The 19,789-nt window shown below is 46.0% G+C and overlaps 1 protein-coding gene across 3 annotated transcripts in view; it reads right to left on the reverse strand.

Annotated features, from left to right (window-relative positions):
- Nucleotides 1–19,789, reverse strand: part of AGBL4 (AGBL carboxypeptidase 4) — a 1,242,012-nt gene that overhangs the window by 3,458 nt on the left and 1,218,765 nt on the right. For 2 of the 3 annotated variants that reach the window (XM_037021907.2, XM_073233900.1), the window contains one exon: nucleotides 3,079–3,175. In XM_037021907.2, the coding sequence (XP_036877802.2) occupies nucleotides 3,079–3,175 (97 nt within the window). Of the gene's footprint in view, nucleotides 1–2,039; nucleotides 2,064–3,078; nucleotides 3,176–19,789 lie in introns of all 3 variants that reach the window. The other variant, XM_037021908.2, reaches the window with a different exon arrangement.

Below are 19,789 nucleotides of genomic sequence, written 5' to 3' on the forward strand. Positions count from 1 at the left end.
CAGTGTAGGGCCTGCACATGGTAGACTCCAGTATGTTGCACAGCTGATGAATCCCTCCCCAACCCCATGCATACATCAAAACCCCACTATGAAGCCAGCCCTCCCAGTCTGTTGCCAAGCCTGAGCCCATCTCACACTTAGCTACCAGACCACCCTTTAAGTTCATGCTTTGTCTCCCTACAGAGGCTCACCTGGCCTGTTCATTTTTCCTGTCTAATTTTTATCCACCCTGATGGTGTATTTCAAGCTTTAGCCCTGTGATTGTCATTGTTGTCCAGGTAAGTATGGGGTCTCGGCTTTGGTCATCAACACAGGGTCTCTGAGGCTGTGCTCTCAGGCCCGTGTTGCTGGCCCTCCCCAGGGAGTCTCTGAGGGGTGGCCTGGCACCCAGGGATTCTGACAGGTTCCCACCAGCACATGGGTGGAAACTAACATATTATAATTAGCCATAGAGATGAGAGAAAAACAAAGATTAATATTGAATCAAACGTGATTTTCCTGTAAAACCAGAACTGCTCTTTTGCTTATGTTATTTGATGCTTGGGTAGAAAATATACAAAAAAGGGAAAGTATTCAAGTCCCAAATCAGAGCTGTGTATCTTCCTGGAAATCATTTTTCAAGAGTTGCTGACCAGTTGAGAGTTAAGCAGTAGCCACAGTTTGGTAAGGCAGAGGTATGGCAATGGTGAGGGACTTCATTTTGTTTTTATTAATGTAAAGGTTGGTACATTTGCCTCAAGGTCTAAACTTTAAGGAATAAACTCTCCATCTCTTTTCTCAAGAGGGTTCGAAAGCTCAGGGCAATGAGGTCCCACGGACAGTTAAAATCACAGACCTGAGAGCTCCCTGCATTCTTCAGACCCAGTTTCAGGGTCCTGCCCCCACCCCTTCCCCACCCCTGCATCTTGAAGAACTCCTCACTAACTGATGTTGAGAGCACCAGGCTGGAGACCCTGGGGCCTGGGCTTTAGTTCCTGGTAACCAATCCTATCTGCTCCCTGGGCTTCGACTTCCTCATCTGTACTGTGAAGAGGGGCCTAGATGATTGCTATGTCTTCCTGACTGCCAGCACCATTTCCTTGACAGGGCCACATACAGGAAAGAGTAGTAAAGAATCAGGATAATTTTATTCACGCTGACAGATGACTTGAAAGAGACAATCCCCAAATTAACTTGTAAATGAGGTTCTAAGATTCTTTCGGGTTTTATTAAGCTTTAAATTTTTAAGATCTTTAACCAATCAAGAATGATTTCTAAGAATGAAATGAGCACTTTTCTCTGGAGCACAGCTCCTCAAAGTGAGGGTCAGGCCTTGATCATTTACTTATTCAAGCATCTCCCTTCCCCCAGGGGCTTGGCATAAAGTATTGTTTTTTCTAAGTGAGTGAATGAATGAGGGTTTGTATATATGCCTGCTCAATACTTTTAGGCACTGTGGGAGCCCAGAGAAGAAAGAGACATGATCCTTCTCAAGGAGTTGCTAATCTACTAGGATGGGGGGCACAAAGACCCCAGGTGACTGGTGAACAATCTAAGACAGACTCTGATCCAGAGCACATTGTCATGCAGACTCTGCGTGGAGCTGGAGCTCAGGGATGTGACCTCATATGGTGGGACATGGGCCCTGCCAGGTCATCCAGTCCAACCAGAGAGGTCCAGGGACTTGCCCTAGGCCAGGATGAGCTGGTTGGAAATCTGGGACTGCGATACAGAAACCAGAGGAGATGGAAACATTTATTGAGCACCCACTGGCTAACAGGCACGGTACCAAGCTTCTATTTAATCTTTAAAACCATCTTTAGAGGTTGCTGTTATTACTCCCACTTTATAGGCAGGTAGAGAAAGGTTTCAAGAGGCCAAGAAACTTGCTTAATATCCCACAGATAGCATGAGCCTGAGAAACCCACACTGATAGCGAAAAAGGTTTCCAACTTGCCGTAGAGCTTAACTAGGCTTCAGTCTAGTTTTGGAATCATGAAAGTTTGGGATCAGATCCTCCCTCTGCCAAAATGTCTTTGGGCTCGGGCAATTCCCTTTACCTTTCAGAGCTTCCTTTTCCTCATCTGTAACACAGAGAATATAATATTACGAGGAATAAACAAGATCATGCACAAAAAGAACTTTGCACTAAAAACAGTGATTAATATTGTTGTTGTTGGTAACAGGTTAGGGAGGAAGGTGCATCAGTGCAAAGGCCCTGAGGGAGCAAAGCATATAGGCAAGGTCATGGGCAAAGTCAGTGGGATTACAGGCTTATCAGGAACAGTAAATTTAACATTCTCATGTCCTTCAAGGAGGCTGGATCTCGAGGGGAGAGGGAAATGAGGCCAAGAGGTAGGACAGGGACAGCACATTCCAGATGCACTGTCCAAATGCTCACTGGGATCACCCCCAGCAGGCATAGCAACACCCAGTGCTTTGGGCTGTGGTGCAGGCCTCTGGAGGGTTACTCATCTCCTGATCTTCTCTCCTCACTGGCCCAGGCAGATGACCTCCAGAGGACCTGAGGTGCAACTTCTCAAGGGGTGTGCTCTCCCCAGCCCTGAACCTCTGGTTCTTGTGGGGAGGAGGCTATCACATACTACGGAGATATATGTATATGTAGATCTATGCCTGCACAGTGCTGGGTGCTTTAACACACATCTCATAATAATCTTCTAAGGGAGTGCCACTTTTCCCACTTTACAAATGAGGAAATAGAAGGATCAGAGACCTTATGAGCCTATTGATACAGGAATCCTAGAAGATGAGATATCATATGAAGTAGCATATGCAAGCATATACCCAGACTGAGAATAATGACTGGACTCAGCTCCCTGCAACTCCCATCCCTGGGAATTCCCATGTTAGACCCAGAAATGTGACCACCCCTTCAATGTCTGACCCTAGAATGATACTTTATACTAGGAAATATTCTCTTAAGCTCTTCTGCCCCATACACTATGTGGCAGGGCTGGGTTATCTTTCCCATGCCACAGAGAACAAAATGAGGGCCAGAGAGAGGCTAAGGGAAGTTGCACCTGAACGTGAACCAGCTGAGAAGGACTCAAGCCCACACTGCTCTGCGCAGCCACTTACCGCAGCCTCAGTGTGGGTACTGCCACTTTCTCAACCAGGGGGTTCAGCCGATAATAATCCAAAAACGTTCTTGCTACGTTCCTTCCCAGCTTCATATCTGCAAGGGTGTGTGTTAAGGAGCAACTTTGAAAAGAGATTGAGACAAAGTGAAAAGAGGACTAGTAATAAAAATGAGAACAGTAATAAAAGCAGTAGTGTCACGAACTGTTCTAAGATTTTGTATGTCCTGTTTTGTTTTTTAATTTTCACAAAACCATAAATGTCAGATACTGTTATTTTCCTCACTTTACAGATGAGGAAACTGAGGGGGGGCAGAGAAGTTAAATCATTTTCCCAAGGTCACAGAACTGGGAAGGGAAGAAGATAGGTAGTCTTACCCCAAAACCTGTGTTCGTAACTTTTACAGTATACTGCACAACTTTGGGGATCACTGGGCTCCCATGGTCTCGCTTCAGGGGCTCATGATGAAGGCAGATAAGCAAGACCCAAGGGGAGGAGACTTTTTTGTTGTTGTTGTTATCATTAATCTACAATTACATGAAGAACATTATGTTTACTAGGCTCCCCCCTTCACCAAGTCCCCCCCACATACCCCTTCACAGTCATTGTCCATCAGCATAGTAAGATGCTGTAGAATCACTACTTGTCTTCACTGTGTTGCACAGCCCTCCCCATGCCCCCCCTACATTATACATGCTAATCATAATGCTCCCTTTCTTTTTCCCCACCCTTACCAAGGGCAAGAGACTTTTGTTGTATATAGACCAGGAACTATGAGACCCTAAGGGATCAGTCATCCACTTTGGTAACCTTGGGGACAGTGGTAAAACCTCTTACCCTGAACAGTATGTTCACTCCACCCTGAAATCAACCAAAAGTGAATCCTTAGGGTAAGGATACATGACCTGTTAAAGTACAAACTCCCTGGGAAGGGGAAAGGACCAATTTCATATTGACCATTAATACTTTAGTATGAATTAGTACAACAATCATCTTAGTAACACAGAGTACCTGCTCTGTGCATTATCTCTCACATTCTGGGCCTCACAAAAAGCTGTTTCCTCTTCCTGAAATACTTCCCCACTTTCCCTTGGCTAATTTTTATTTATCAATTCTCCAGTTAGGTGATACCTCTTTACTAAAGCCTTCCATGACACTCCTCTCCCTGGGGCTGTGTTTGATGCCCTTGCCCCATACTGCCATGGCTTCTGAACTGACTTCATTCAAAACACTTATCTCTTATCTCATATCCCTCAGCTTGGGACATTTGAACTGTCACCAACTTTTATTCATTGGACCTTCTATCTCATGAGTTTGTTCACTTTTCTCCAGTACCACCCTGTTGTCCCCTAGAAAAGGCCAGCACCATCTTCCCCCTGGATTATTCTAATCCTGACCCAATGGGCTTCCCTGCCACAGGATTTCCTGTCTCTATATCATTTTCTACAACATAGCCAGGAGGGTTGTTTTAAAATGCAGATCTGGCCACATCACCCAACTGAATAAAACCCTTCTTCAGTGGCTTCCAGTTGCTTTTAAAGTTCAACTTTTGGAACTTGATTTACAAGGTCCTTCGTGGTTGGGTCTCAGATTATCTTCTCAGCTTTGTGCTCTGTGCCGCCTACTGTCTACTCCCCTTGCCCTTCACACTCCAGTGATACTGAACGTTGTTTGCCTCCAGGGCTTTGCTCACACCATGCCACCTGCCTGGACCACTCTCCCTCCCTCCACAGGCCTCACAGGGCCAACTCTTTCTGAGCCTCCACACACCTCAGTTTAATTGTAACTTCACTTGACAAGTCTCAGCACCACTCCATCCAGAGTCATGGAACTGGACTAGCGTTTGAAGAACAGTCAGCTGAGTTCTTGCCACTTTCTTCCACAAGCTGTCCCCAAGCTGGGGTTAGACATGGCCCAGAACATGAAAACTATCATTTATGGAGCACCTTCTGTATGCCTGGCTCTTCACTGGTACTTGGCTTACATATGCACTTTAAACAGCCCAGTGAGGAAGGCATTTTTATCTCCCTTTTGCTCTGGGAGTTTAACAAACTTGTCCAAGTCTACATAACTGGCAATGGTACAGTCAGGCCTCCAATTCGGGAATGTCTGACTCCAGAATCATGAGCTTTCCACCATCCTGGGCCATTTCCCAACTTGAAGGCACCTTTCCTGTCAAGGACCGAGTCATCCCAGGTCAGTGCCTGATGGGAGAAGGAGAAAAACCAGATGAGTTGTATAAGACAGTAAGATGCACCACAGGCTTACTGTGCTCTGGGGCTGCCACCTGCTTACTTTCTGGGGATGTGACTGACCTTCTCTGTCACCCTCTTTAAAAAGTTCACAAGCTGGCGCTGGGCATGGCCTTGCTAACCAGCAGACCCTGGAGGCGTTCTCACTCCCAGGGCAGGCAGAGGCACCTGGCTGCTTTGACCTAGCCAGGCTCAGGTCATTGCGTGTGCTCACATGGAGAGCTACAGGTCCCAGAGGAAAGGGGAGGTCCTTGGGGCTGGGCTGAAATGCCGGAGCATAAGTGTTGGAATCAGATGTATCTAATCCAAGCCTTTGCTCTGCCACATGCTATGGATGGACGCTTGTATTTTCCAAAGATGTCTGCAATATTTACCATCTCACATGTCATTCTATGATATGACCTTGACACTTCTTCCACTGGGAGGCGTGGTCTATATCCCCTCTCTTTGAATGTGGTTGGGTTTGTGACTCACTTTTTACCAAATTAAAAAAAAAATGGCAGAAGTGACACTGTGGGACTTCTGAGGTAATGTCAGAGAAGGTGATGTAACTTGCACCTGCTTGCTGGAATGCTCCATCTGGGGCCTGAGCCTCCAGCACACAGTCTGACAGCCCTGAGGCCACCTGCTCTGAAGAAGCCCAACGAGCCCCTGGAGGGGCTGCAGGAGACTCCATGAAGAGGCTAAGGTCAAATGCACCAAATGCTCGTGCAGTTAGAACCACTCAGCTGAGCCCTTCCCAAATTTCTGACCCACAGAAAACATGGCCGAATAGCTATTGTTTTAAATACTAAGTTTAGGGGAGATTTGTTATGCAGAGGGAAAAACTGGAATATTGTGTGACCTTGCATAAGTGATTCTGACTCCCTTGGCTATGGTTGCCTTTTTGCAAAATATGAAGAATGCTGCCTGCCTCACAGGACTGTTGTGATGAAGTGTATGACGAACACATGGGTGCTGGCCAAAGAAGTGGATGGATGGGGGAGCAGGAAGCCTGCACAAACAGGTAGCCCAGAGGCAACCCTAGAAGACACCCTTACTAATCAGCACTTATGAGCTATACAAGGGAAAGGAGTTGAGCTGTTCCAGTAAAATGTCCTCCTGTGAGGTGTTGATCATTTTAGACAAGCTCTGTTTAAAAGACAATGTTTTAAAGGTGGGAGTTGCCTGGGATGACACTCTTTCGCTTTCCCTCTCCAGCCATATTACGTATTCCTCAAACCCTGAGAGCCTCATGCCAGATTATTTACTACAGTGGCCCTGTTTGAGTCAAGAAATGGTATTTGGGTGGGAGGAGAGGAGAGATTGATTGAATATTTTCAATTAAAACAAGCTGTCTTGGAACACAGATTTAAGATCCAGGCAAGGAGAAGGCAATAACTCTCTTGGCTGGAACCATTTCAAGTATATTTTGGAATTAAGGGAGAAAATTTGGGATGAAAACTCCCATCTCTTTATTACCAACAAAAATCTCAGAATAGCCAGTAAATTGAAAATGTCACCCTCTTCTGATTCTTATGTCACTCACTGGTCTGTTTCTCGTGGAGGGCAGGAACAGATGGCATGTGGGGTCAGGACCCTCACATCAGAGTAGCAGTGGCCTTGGCTGGAGTTGTCTGAAACTCAGACTCATTTGGTGGCTTCTACCCAGAGCTGTTCAGAACTAAAGGATGGGTGTCAGTAGCTCTAGTACTTCATGGGACCCTTCAACAGGCAATGAGGGTTTGGACGTTTACTGCCCATTCCAACATTTGTTAGGCTCCTTCTGTGTGTATACTGCCATGAAGAGTGACAGGGACTGAGGTTAGATAAAGAGGAGTTAGATAAATACAGTTCACAGCCTAGAGGAGGAAACAGCCATGTCCCAACTAACTACATCCCCTGTCCGCTGCACTGTCGCCTTCACTAAAGCAGCTGCTGTTCTTCTGAGAGCTTGCCCTGTGCCCCACGTGGTGCAGTTACCACCACCTATTCCCACCACAAGCCTGCAAGGTCAAAGCACCATTCCACACATATTTTACAGAAGCAGAAACTGAAAAAAGGAGTTTGCATAATTGACTTGGAGTCCCATGGCCTGAAAGTGATGGAGCACATGAACCTGAGTGTCTTTTGACCCCATGCATATGTTTTTTCCTTTCTGGAGTGTGGCCATAAATTCAAATACTAAATTCTTTGGACATGTGTAAGGAGATTTAATTCCAAATGGAGGAATTTTGAAAGGCTTCATGAAAATGAGCGTTTAACAAAGATTTGAAGGACAAAGGTGAATCAAAAGTGGGAGGAAGAGAGATGAGCATCAGTGGAAGCACAGAGTGCAGCCAGGGCATGTGATCCTGGCCCACAAATAGGACAGAGAAGAGCCCAAAGCCTAGGTAACTGCAGTACAGAGTGAAAGGTGAGGCTGCAGTAGTAGACTGAAGACGGCTGAAGGCTTTGAATGCCAAATTAAGGAATTCAAACTTATATTCTGCAGGCAGTAAAACCCAGTGAATATCTATGGTTGTGTCTGTTATTTGTTTACTCAATATATATTTATTGATCATCTACTATGTTTAGGCTGTCTGGAAGCCTCGGGATATACTGTGGTAAAAACAAATCAATGAAAATAAGAGAAAAAACAACCAAAACAATGGTTCATAAGACTTAAAGTGGAGACAGATCATAAAGTAACTAAAAACGTATAAATACATAATTGTGCTAGTGCCATGGTGAAAATGCACAGGGTCTGTAAGTGGGGGCGACAGGGGGAGCTGCTTTAGATAGGGGTGTAAGCAGGCCTTTCTGAGTACAGGACATGGAAATGGGCATAGTCACATCTATGAAAGAAGGATGTGGGTAAGGGTCTCTGGGTGGGAGAGAGAGACTGAAAGGGGCTAGTGCGCAGAGACAGGCAAGGGCTAAATCACGGGGAGCCTTATTCCAGGTCACCTTACGGAGTCTGGATTTTCTAAGTGAGAATGGAAGCTACTGAAGAATTTTAAGCAGAAAATGAAATGGTCTGATTTATAATTTTAAAAGGTCACTGCTGTGCTAAAAATATGCAAGCAAGCACAGAAGCAGGCAGATCAGCCAGGGGACTCGTGCAACCGTTTAGGGGAAAGACAAGGGGGTTCTGCACCAGGACAGAGGCAGAGATGGGAAGACGTCTTCCAGGAAAGAACTGGCAGGATCCACTGGCAGGTTGGGGGCAGGCCTGAAGGACAGGAAGGAATGAAGGGTGACTCTTGTGCATTAAGCTTCAGCAGCTGGGTGTGTGGGGTGCCATGATCTGGGATGCAGAAGACTGGGGGACCTGTGGCAGGCGCAGGGAGAGATTAAGAGTTCTGTTGAGTTTGAGACGCTTATAAGATGTTAAACATCCAGATCCTCAATCAGAAATAAAAAATCAGGCAGTGGAAATGTTTCTTCAGCTCTTTGGGATCATTCAGGCCGTAACTCCTGCTGACTGAACGTGTATGTCACACTTCTCAGCTCTCACCCTCTTGCTCCCTGCTTGCAGAGAATACCCATCTTCAGCATACAAATGGGAATCAAGAGACCAACCTGTGTTCAATCAGTAACTTGCCATGTGACTGTGGCCATTTCCTTTTTCTGGGCCTAACTTCTCTGTGGTAAAATGTATCGTCTCTCCTGTCCTTTCCAGAGGTACCAGGGTATATTCAAGCAAAGGACTCAATATAATAAGCTTATGAAAAATCCCATCCCCAGTCTTTCATTCAACAAATATTTACTGAGAACCTACTATGTGCCAAGTTACTTTAGGCATTTGGGATACACAGCAAAAAAACCTGACAAAGATCTCTGTCTCCATTGAGCTTATATTCTAGCTATGGGAGACAACTGTCAATGTAATACTTCTGTATATTACTGATAATGCCAGAAAGTGGTAAGTGCTACAAAGTAAAGATAAAAAGTAGGGAGAGGGGAGTGCTGGGGTGGGGAGCAGCATTAAGTCGAATGGTCAGAGGAGTCCTCAGTGAAAAGGCGGGGTTCAAGTGTGCTTGGAGGAGGTGATGGAGCTGGCCAGCACCAATGGGTATTCTCTGCAAGCAGGGAGCAAGAGGGTGAGAGCTGAGAAGTGTGACATACACGTTCAGTCAGCAGGAGTTACGGCCTGAATGATCCCAAAGAGCTGAAGAAACATTTCCACTGCCTGATTTTTTATTTCTGATTGAGGATCTGGATGTTTAACATCTTATAAGCGTCTCAAACTCAACAGAACTCTTAATCTCTCCCTGTGCCTGCCACACGTCCCCCAGTCTTCTCCCCCCTTGATCCTCCTCCTCTAACACCAGCCCTGACCAGTCTTTTATAACTGACCTCTTGCTAAGTCCAGCCCAGTCCCATGACTGGGGGCTACAGTCAACCTCACGGATGCGTTGCAGGGTCTCTGATGGGAGGCAGGGACAACTCCTGGCACATGGCAGTTTCCTGATTGAAGGTCCTCCCCATTGCTCCCAGAGAAGATCCAGAGGGAATACATCTCACCCACATCCTCCTGCCTGGCCTGTGGCCTCCTTTCTCACATTTCTCACACCTACAGCTCTTCCAGAACCACCAGTGAGCTCACCTGGCCTGCCCTGCTCTGAAGGTCCAGCCCACTCATCAGGTACTGTATCTCTTCCTCTTTCCCCACACTGTGCACTGTGAGCACAACTGATGGTAACCCCTATGCTGCAGATGAGAAGTTGGAAGTGACTTGTCCAATGAGGCACATCAACTACTGGCACAAGGGGGACTGAAGCCCGTTCATTCATTTATTTATGTATTTATTAAGTGTCTTCAACATGCTAGATGCTGTTCTAGGAGCTGGGATACAATGATTAGAAAAACAGTCCCTGTCCTCATGAAGATCTTTCCTTGCAGTCATCCTGCCTGAAAATAAGAAAAAACTTAATGCCTACCTGCTCCGTTTGGAAACCCCCACCTAGAATTCTTTCTCTGCTCACACTCCTACCCCTGCCAGCAACAGATGATCATTATTAAAGGGGAAAGATTAATTCTGCAGAGGGGTAGGTCAAGGAAAAGTGATCTCTCTTTGGCAAGGCTGACAGCACTGCTGGAATATTAAGAGGCACCTGTCTAGGAGTCTCTAGGCAAAGCCAGAAGAACAATGTGACAATGAAATATCTCTTGTTCTCCATCTCCCTCACCCATCCTCCCACAGTCGGACAGGTGCAGGACTAAACAGATGAATCCTTCTCTGAAGTGTGGGGTGGAGGTTGCAGATGTAATTGCAAAGTCCTCTCCAATCACAGGCAAGTCCTGAGGCACCCCTGAGGTAAGGGGCCTTTGATTAAGAGAGAGAGGGAGTGAGTGAGCCGGAAGAAGGAAGAGACAAAGACAGACTGGCAGAAGCAGGGACCAAAAGAGAAAGAAAAGCAGACAGACAGGAAGATACAAAGAGAAAGTGATTAGGCTGGAGAAGAAAGGAGAGAAAGATCATCAGAGGGGCTGAGAGACTCAAACTTGAAAACTGGAGAGAAATGGAGTGAGGAGCAGAGACAGAAAAAATAGGCAGTGAATGACAAAGGGAGTGAATCAAATTGAGAGAGAGAGAGATACAAATGTAGGCAACGGGGAAGGAGAGAGAAAAAAGCAGTGGATAAGACAGAAAGACGAAAGATAAAAAGCAAAGAAACAGGCATTAGAGGAGAGACACTGTACCCCATTGCCCATCTATACAGAATGTGGGATTAGAGCCCAAATGGCAGAGGCCTGAACCTTGGCTTCTCCATGTTTACCTGGGTGACTTAGCGCAGGCTACTTAACTTCCCAGAGCCTCGGTTTTCTCATCTCTGAAATGAACAATGCTACTTACCTCACAGGACTACTGTGTCGATTAGAAATTACACATGCAGAGCACCCAGTACGATGCTGACATGGAGAAATTCTTTTTATCATCATTATTATTTATGAACCTGCCATTTCCAACCAAGTGTGAGCTCTTCAAGGACAAGGGCAAGTCATGTTCAAGTCTGTTTCCAGAGCCATTTAACATACATTAGGTCTATGAACAGGGCAGGGAGAAAACAAACAACAGAACTAAAAAACAAGATAAGGGAGAAAAAGAGGGACAGAGAGAAAGAGAGAGAGAGAGAGAGAGAGATGAGGAAATATTCTGAAAATTCTGTTTCCTGGATGTTCACAGATAAGATGCTGTCTTCCACACTGTGTGCCTCAGTGTCTTCTCCTCTGAGGTTGGCTGGAGGTTGACCTAGATGATGTCTAGTTCTAATCCTCACTCTCTCTGTTCTACCATAAGAGATGTGTTTCCCTGGAGCAGGGGATAGCCTTTCTGGTCATGCAGACAAGGGACAGCCTTATCAGGCACGAGGCTGATGCCTGCCTCTCTGATGGGGTATTTGGAAGAAAAATCAGGCTAGAGGCTGGCTGGGCTAGAACAGATGGAGATTTGACCTCAGTTATAATATGACTGGTTTGGATGATACGGTCTTGGGGAACTTTTGGATTTCAGAATAATTTAGGCAGGTTGTTGTCATTCATTATTTGTTACTCATTTATTCATTCATTAGATACTCATCAAGTGCTTCCTATGTGTTGAGACATGGAACAGGTATATACAGTACACAGGTATACAGAGTAAACGAAATAGAGATGCTCCTGCTCTCAGGCTGCTGAGAGTCCAGGCACTACTGACATTTTGGGCTGGAAGAGTCTGTTGTAAGGAGCTGTCCTATGCATTATAGGGTGTTCAACAGCACCCCTGGTCTCTCCCACTGGATGCCAGCAGACCTCTCCAACCTGCATGACAACAAAAAATGTCTTCAGACATTGCCAAACATTCCCTGGGGCAGAGAGGTGGGTGGTGGGAATTCACCCGTGGGTGAGAGCTACTGGTCTAGGGGAGGCACTACCTCTGGAAGAGGTGCAGCAGGTGAACTGGGAGAGGTGGATGTGGGCAGGAGCTTGAGAGGTGGGCAAGAATGGCACAGGAAGGGGTGTCGGCTTCCCCACCTGGAAGAAGTAATCCCTGAATGGATCCTGGGAGACAGGGGAAGGGGAGAGGAACCGGCCCTCCCCAGCTTAGTAACTTCATAGGACGGTCATTTAAGCCCATCACTCTGGCAGAAAGAGTGACCTTCTGAGAAGCCTCTCTCTTCTCTACCTGCCCTGGCCTGCTGGTATTTATAGCCCATCTGTCTATCCCAGCCCCACTTCTCACTCAAGGGGGTGACAATCTCTCCCTCCAGCTCCCGTGCTACCCCTGCTTTGTGGCTCCCTTACTTCCCCTCCTCTTCCGCTCCAGGCATCAGCACGTTCCCAGCAGTGCCTGCCTTTCTCCACTGACACTGACCACAGCTCCGGAGATGAGCTCTCAAACTCTGCTCTGCCTGCCCAGCTGGACCCTGCTCAGCAGTCGTTGGGACCTGGCTGTGGCTCAGCCTGAGAAGAGGCTCTGCTTCTCTGATTCATGCTCACGGATACTTTCAGAGACTTTTATTGCACAAAAACAAGATAAAAGACCAAAGTAAATGTTTGTGCAGCAGCATCTTGGAGTGGGTGGGGAGAGAAGAGGAGGAGGAAGAGAGGTGCAATAAGGGGGAGGTGCTGATGGACCCTGGCCTCCGGCCCCAGCTCTGTTTCTGGGGGCCTGCATGGCCTTGCATGGGATGGGGCAAGCCCCTGTGAGGTGTCAGTTATCCAATCCATGACTTTGGGAGAGGGGGTGACTTGCTGATGTTTTAAAACCTTTCAGCTCTGATGTTTCATGAGCCTGTACATCAGAAGTTCCTGCCTGGGGCCACTAGGGGGTTTCTGGGTCCTCGGATAATACAGGCAAAATTGTATGTGTGTATGTGAATTCTTCTGGGGAGAATATTCATAATTCTCTATTATTTTCAAGGAAATCTGCATTTTCCAAAATGTTAAGAATCTGCTGTAGGTCTGTGGATGGAGATACCTGAGTTTACCATCATCTTCCAGGAAATATTCCTTCTCATTTTCTGACTCATTTGTTTTTTGTATCCTGACCCTTCTGGGGAGCACTGAGAATTTAGTGGTGCTGTGCAGTGAAATCAAGCTAGATCTGGAATAGAATGAACAGTATGTAGAATATATCCCAAGTTGTGTCTGCCTTAACTGAGAGAACAATAAAGAGTCTGGTGGCGGGGGTCAAAAGAGCAGTTCAGCAAATGATCCTTAGCAGATGAATGCAAAACTCACTGTTCAGGCCATTCTGTGGCTAAGAACTGGGGCCCAGGCTTTTGGCTGAAAAGCAAAGTAATAATTGAAACTGGCTTAGAATTTCAGAGGCCGACTAAGGGTTTGCTACAGGGACAGGATATGCAGGATATGGGGTCGCTGATCTTTGAAAGAACCCCACTCCCTGTTCCTTGTGTCTTCACTCCTGCGTGGGCCTGGAACCAAAGCACTTTTATGGGTTAATAGAATGAGCAATATCCTGTGAGTCAAGAGACCCACATTTGAGCATCAGCTTTCACCAAACTACTCTATGATCTGGGACAGGTCACTGACCCCCTCCCAGGCCAATCTCCCCATTGGTAGAATTAGAAGGAACCAGGCTTACGTCACGCTTTCACCGAGGGACGGCCGTCACTACAGTGAAACCCCATTATAATACCTTATTCTTGGCCACCTCATTTACATTTAATCCTCATTTTCTTGTTCTATCTCAAGCAAAATATAAAATGATCCCATCCTGAGGAAGAGTATGATATTGGGCTTAAATTCCAATCTTCAGGGTGGCTCTAATATTTTAGCATTTTCTTTCTTGCTTTTGTATTATTTTCTTTTTAACTATTGTCTTGAACTCGAAACTCAGGGGATGGAATTCATGTTCATGATCATTTACTATCTTCCAGGAACTGTGTTAGTTTCATTTATTATGCACAAGCAAGGTAGATTTTATTATCTCCATGTCACGGGTTAGAAAATTGAGTTTCAGGGAAGCCACTTGTCTGACATCACTTAGCTAGCAATCGGAGGTTAGGACTTAAATTCAGTTTTGTCCAGCTCCAAGTCCTGAAGCTTTTTAAAATTATTGTTATGCTATAATTATTTATTCCTTTAAATGTCTTAAAATGAATTTATTCACTATTTATTATCTGCTGTGTAAGGCTCTGGGCTAGTTGCTGTGGATTCAGAGATAAGAAGTTAATCCCTGCCCTTGAGCAACCCTTAGAGAAGACGTAAATAAAAACTGCAATAAAAATGCAAAGCAATGGCTACTATGACAGAGGGAAGTAAGGAAAGTGGGGGCATAGTTAAGATTTAACATTGGAGGGACTTTGGAGGACTTCTCAGAGAAGGAAACACCTGTGCTGAATCACTGGTGGTGGAAGTTATCTTATATTTGAGATGAGCCTTCATTAAATAATTTGCTTAACAAGTAATTGAGAATCTACTACGTACCAGGTACTTTTCTAGATGCTGAGATACAACTGTGCACAAAACAAGTCACTGTTCTTCTGGAGCTCACGTCATAGTAGGGAAAATAGTTGCCGAACAAACAAATGAAGAATGAGGTTGAAATCTGGGGGACTTGACAGAGAAGTAGGAATTGGCCAGGTAAAGAGGGGATGATGGCTTGGGGAGGGATCCCTGAATCAAGGCAGGGGCATGTGCAAGCATGCTGAGGCATGATCCCTTCAAAGACTCTAAAATATTTGGCATGGCTGGAATACCTTGTACAAGATGCAGGAAGCAAGAGAAATACTCACAGACAAGTCATGAGCGCCTTCTGTGACGTATGAGCACGGGCTTTATGCTGAAGGTGATGAGGAGCCAGGGAAGGGTTTTGAGGGTGTGGAGGAACGAAAGCAGATTTGGCTTCCAGATGGTCTTCCTTGTGACCCTGGTGGAGGATGGTTTAGAAGGAACCAGGACTGGAGACGGGAGAACAGTTCTAGTTGAGGGACAATGGTGAGGGTCTGAGTTAGGGTACTAATGATGAAGTAAGGAGGAAGGGATAAAGTTAGAGGTATTGGTCACGTCAAACTGATGTGGCTTGGGGGATGAGTGTGGGGTGCCAGCAGAGGTGGCTAGACTAGGAAAAGTATCAAAGATAGAATACCAGGCTCCTGTCTGGGGAAACAAGTGAAGGTTATCACCACTGGCCCTAGAAATGAAGTCTGAATAAGGCCGCTAGACTCTGTGTGCCCTAGGGTATCTTCTAAGACACTACTCCTCTTGGTAGAGTTGCCTGATTGTATTTTGCTGCACAGCTGTGCCAAGTGAGCCCTATGATCCCTATAGGGAAACTGTCATAATGTCTAGTTATTTGCATGTCCTTGAATCTAACACTCTTTGAGGGACATCTTGGTGTCTTGTCAGGCAAAGCTGAAGTGATCCCACTCACAGGATGGGTAAGAAACGGGGTTTAAACTCCCCATGAGACTAACACACTTATCCAATTTTTAGGATAGACTATATTGTCTCAGGCACTTTTCTTTTCCATCCTCACTCTCCCACGCCTCCAATGGGCCAGCTGGCCTGTCTGCCTGCCTGTCTCCTTCTCTCTGACAAACACTAATCATGATCTGCGGAGTGTCAGGTTATAAAACATGGCTGTTCCACGTCTTTGTTCAATCCTGCCCCATGTTAGCAACAATAAGACAACAAGTCATATTATATTCTGCCCTCTCATTTATCCCTTGGGCAAACAGGACATCTTAAACCAGTTACGTGCTGCTTCAGGCCCCCTGTGTGGCAGAGCCCCCCACCTCATTGCCTCTGGGTAACTCCTACTGATTCTTCAGTCCCCAGCTCAGCTGCTACTTCTTCAAGAAAGCCTTCCCTGACCTCCTGGCCAAGTCAGCATCTGCCATCACCTACCCTCCTGGCGCTCCTTCAAGTCCTCTCATGTCGGTAACTTTACATGTGTATAAGCAATTTTTGATATATATCTGTCTCTTCTGTTAGACTACCAAGTTCCATGATTGCAAAAATTATGTCTGCTTTGTTCACCATAACTTCCCCCGTGCCTAGGAGAGTGAATGACACATTTGGTGTTTGGCTACTATTTTGCTGCTAATGGTAGGAATTTGGAGGGACATCTGGCCCCTCCTTCTTCTGGCCAAGGCAGTTGCAGGACTTCCCTGAGAGACGTGCAGGTCACTTCCTGGTGACCGAGGGAGAATGTGGTCATGAGAAGAGAAATGCTGAGGTGTGGGACTTGGTGGGAGGAGGGCTGAAAGCAAATGCTACAAGCTCCTGTTCTTCCTCTGTCACTCGTAGGAGTGGAGGAAAAGCCCAGAACTAGGACTCCTGGCAGAGGGCTGTCTGATTAACGAGGAGGCCCTGAATATCACCATGTGCTAGGCATTTCTGAGGAGCCAGTGTAAGGGCAAAGATGGCTTCTCTTGCCTGGAGGCAGAGATGAAAACATTTTATGGAGGATATGACGACCCTCTAGTCCTACGGAGGTGACCCTGGTGTATAAAGGACCAGGCTCCTTTGACAGCTAGTTGGTTTAATTAGAGGGTGAAGCCAGGTGAGTACTACTGGGCTTCCAAGGACACATGCCCCTCTGGAACCAGACTCTTGGAACAGTGTCCCACTGAGGCAGAGCAGGGAACCTGGACCTGTGCCTGGAGGGGACAAGAAGGGCCATGGCCTGGGAGCCACCAAACCTAAGCTGGCCTCTGTCAGACCGGGACTGAATCCATTGTACTATAATCTCTACTACTCTTTGCCTCCCTTGTTCCCATTAGATTGTGAGCTCCTGGAGAGCAAAGCCAGCATCTTCCCCATCCTGGCTCTCCACAGCCTAACACAACTCCACTGAAGAGTATCTGTGGGAAGAATAAGTAAGCAAATAAATATATAAATAAGCTTAGGTGAGTGGTTTACCCACTATTCCTCAATTTCCTGATCTGTAAAGTGGGAATCAAATAGGTACCAAGTAGAATATTTTGAAGACTGAAGCACATAATGGACGTGAAAGCACCCAGTATGGATCCTCATACACAGTAGATGCTCAAAATACTTTGTCCTCTCTTTTTCCTGTAAGCACACCTGACTTCAAGCACTCAGTGAACTTTACCAACCTTCATCTTTTTTAGGCTGAACTTGACAGTGCACCAGTGGTTAGAGGATCATAAAATATCTGAGCAGGAGGGTACCAATTGTGGACATCTGTCCTGTTTTGCTTTCCTGTTAATCCAGTCCCCATTTTTCCATATTGAACCCCCAAATCTCAGTCCCTGTGGCTCAGCAAGAGCTGACCCCACCCAGACTCAGTGATGATACAGTCAACCCTATCCTGGCCAATCAGAGCACTGAATTCCTCTTGCCATAGTGATTAGTCAGGTATGATATATGCCCGTTGAGACTCAATCCTGGGATTTGTAAGGAGGGAATCACCCTTAATGCTTAAAGGATGGCACATCCACCAGGAGCTGCTGGCAGCCACTCTGCTTCCATGGGGGGAAAGAAGCCTGTTGGAGAATGGAGCCAACGCTCAGGAAGCAGCTTGAGACCGAGTCCTGAGGATACCACTTGAGTCTCTTGATCCAGGCATGCTTGAAACCAGTATTCCTTTGGATTTTAAAGTTTTGTGAACTAATTAATTGCTCTTTTTACTTGAGTCAGTTTGAGTTGGATTTTCTGTCACTTGGAACTAAAGAAAGTTTGGCTAGTAAAAGACTTTGGAGTTTATCCCATCAAACCTCATAATTTTACAGATGAGGAAGAGATTTGCAAAATCACATGGACAGTTTTTGTACACAACCAATTTTCCAAGTAAACATTTTACCTCACTTCTTTTTATCTTTACTGCTGACCAGAACAGAAGCAGACTGTCCTTCTGCCTGCAGAGGGTCATAGAATATTGATTTCGGCCACAGAATGCCTCATCTTTCTCCAATAGAAAGAATTTCTTAAAGCAAGTCCTAAGGAATGAGTTTTGTTTTGCATTACAATGTTTTTAATCCCCCAAGCAGAACTGCTGATGGCCATCCTTTCCCTTTATACAGTGTAATCAGCGACAATTAATTCTAATCACAAGGAGACAGCAAGGATGAACAAAGCATAAATTGGACGGAAGTAATCAGAATCTCCCTTAGCCCACAGTTGGTCCTTGTATGCAGGCAAATGTGAGCAGACTCACACATTCATGCACGTGCACGCACACACACACACACACGCAAGCAAGGGCACATGTACACACACACACTGCCCCCATCCAAGCTCCCAATCAACCAGGGCACAAGGGGAGGGTACAGAATGAACATGCTGTCTGGTAAGCATGGATTAGTATAAAAAAATCAAGGCCTTTTGAGTCACAAAGATTACACCACTAACCAGTTCCTTAAACTTGGCTGCCTCATTTGTAAAACGGGGATACACAGACCTACTTCAAAGTGGTTTACAAGATTAAGAAAGAATATTGTAGGTAAAGCACTTTCTACTGGTGTGTAACAGGAGCTCTGTAAGCACTCATGCTCTTTCCTTCCACATCTAACACTTTTTATAGGTGGTAGAGAGGAAATGCCTGATGTGATCTGAAATTTCAGATCCTTCAATGTTGTGGATCCAGTCTAACAACTCTGAAAGTCTCCTCCAGAACTCCTCATCTCCCCCAGCTTACCCCAACACACACACACATGCACATGCATGCGCGCGCACACACACAGTTCCTCCTGCCTCTTTCTTATCTGGGATTGTAAATTCTGGGTGGACAGCTTTCTATTCCCACTGTCCCTCACAGCACCTGGCACCTAATACACACGGAGTGGACGTTTGTTAAATAATTAGTGACTGAGCCTGTTCTTCTGCTCAGGCTCTCTCTCCACCTTAGTCTCAGACCTGGTCATCCTTCAAGGCTTAGCCTAGACCCTACCACATCCTTCATGAAATTTTTGAAACTTGTTTCTGGGTGCACTACATCTCCTCTGCACTCTATTTCGCTTTCATGACACCTACAGCTTTCTGCCTGTGATGTAAGATACATATGGTATCTTTTCTTCCCTATTGTTTCCAGTTCCTTTACTCAATCATCAACCAACTCTGTGAGCCAATGCATGCTGGGCACTGTGGATACTGAGAGGTACCTGACAGGGTCTGTGTCTTGACATATTGAAGTTCAGACCAGTCCTTGAGCACAGCAACTGTGTCTGGCTGTCTCTCTACACCCCAGGTCTTGGGCCGTGGTAGGTGATCTTTACTATCTGACAATGGCGATGGGTTGCCCAGGGGAAAATACCTGGGCTGGGGTATTGGTGGATCTTGTGAGTTTATCTAAGGCCAGTGAGCTTCTTGAGGTTGGGCATTGCTGTCCCTGGGCTCCCTGAGGGATAGGGTTTAGTATTACAGAGAGAGATCTGGGGGGTAATTAACCCTGCCCCTAGATCATGTCACACAGGATGCTCTCAAATTCAAAAATCCCAGAATCACTCAAATCCCAGAATCAGCTGAGACTTGGTGCCCAGCAATATATGATTTAAGTAATATACCTGCAGAAGCCCTGGCCTGGG

The sequence above is a fragment of the Manis javanica genome, chromosome 4, assembly GCF_040802235.1.
Source record: "Manis javanica isolate MJ-LG chromosome 4, MJ_LKY, whole genome shotgun sequence".
NCBI lineage: Eukaryota > Metazoa > Chordata > Mammalia > Pholidota > Manidae > Manis > Manis javanica.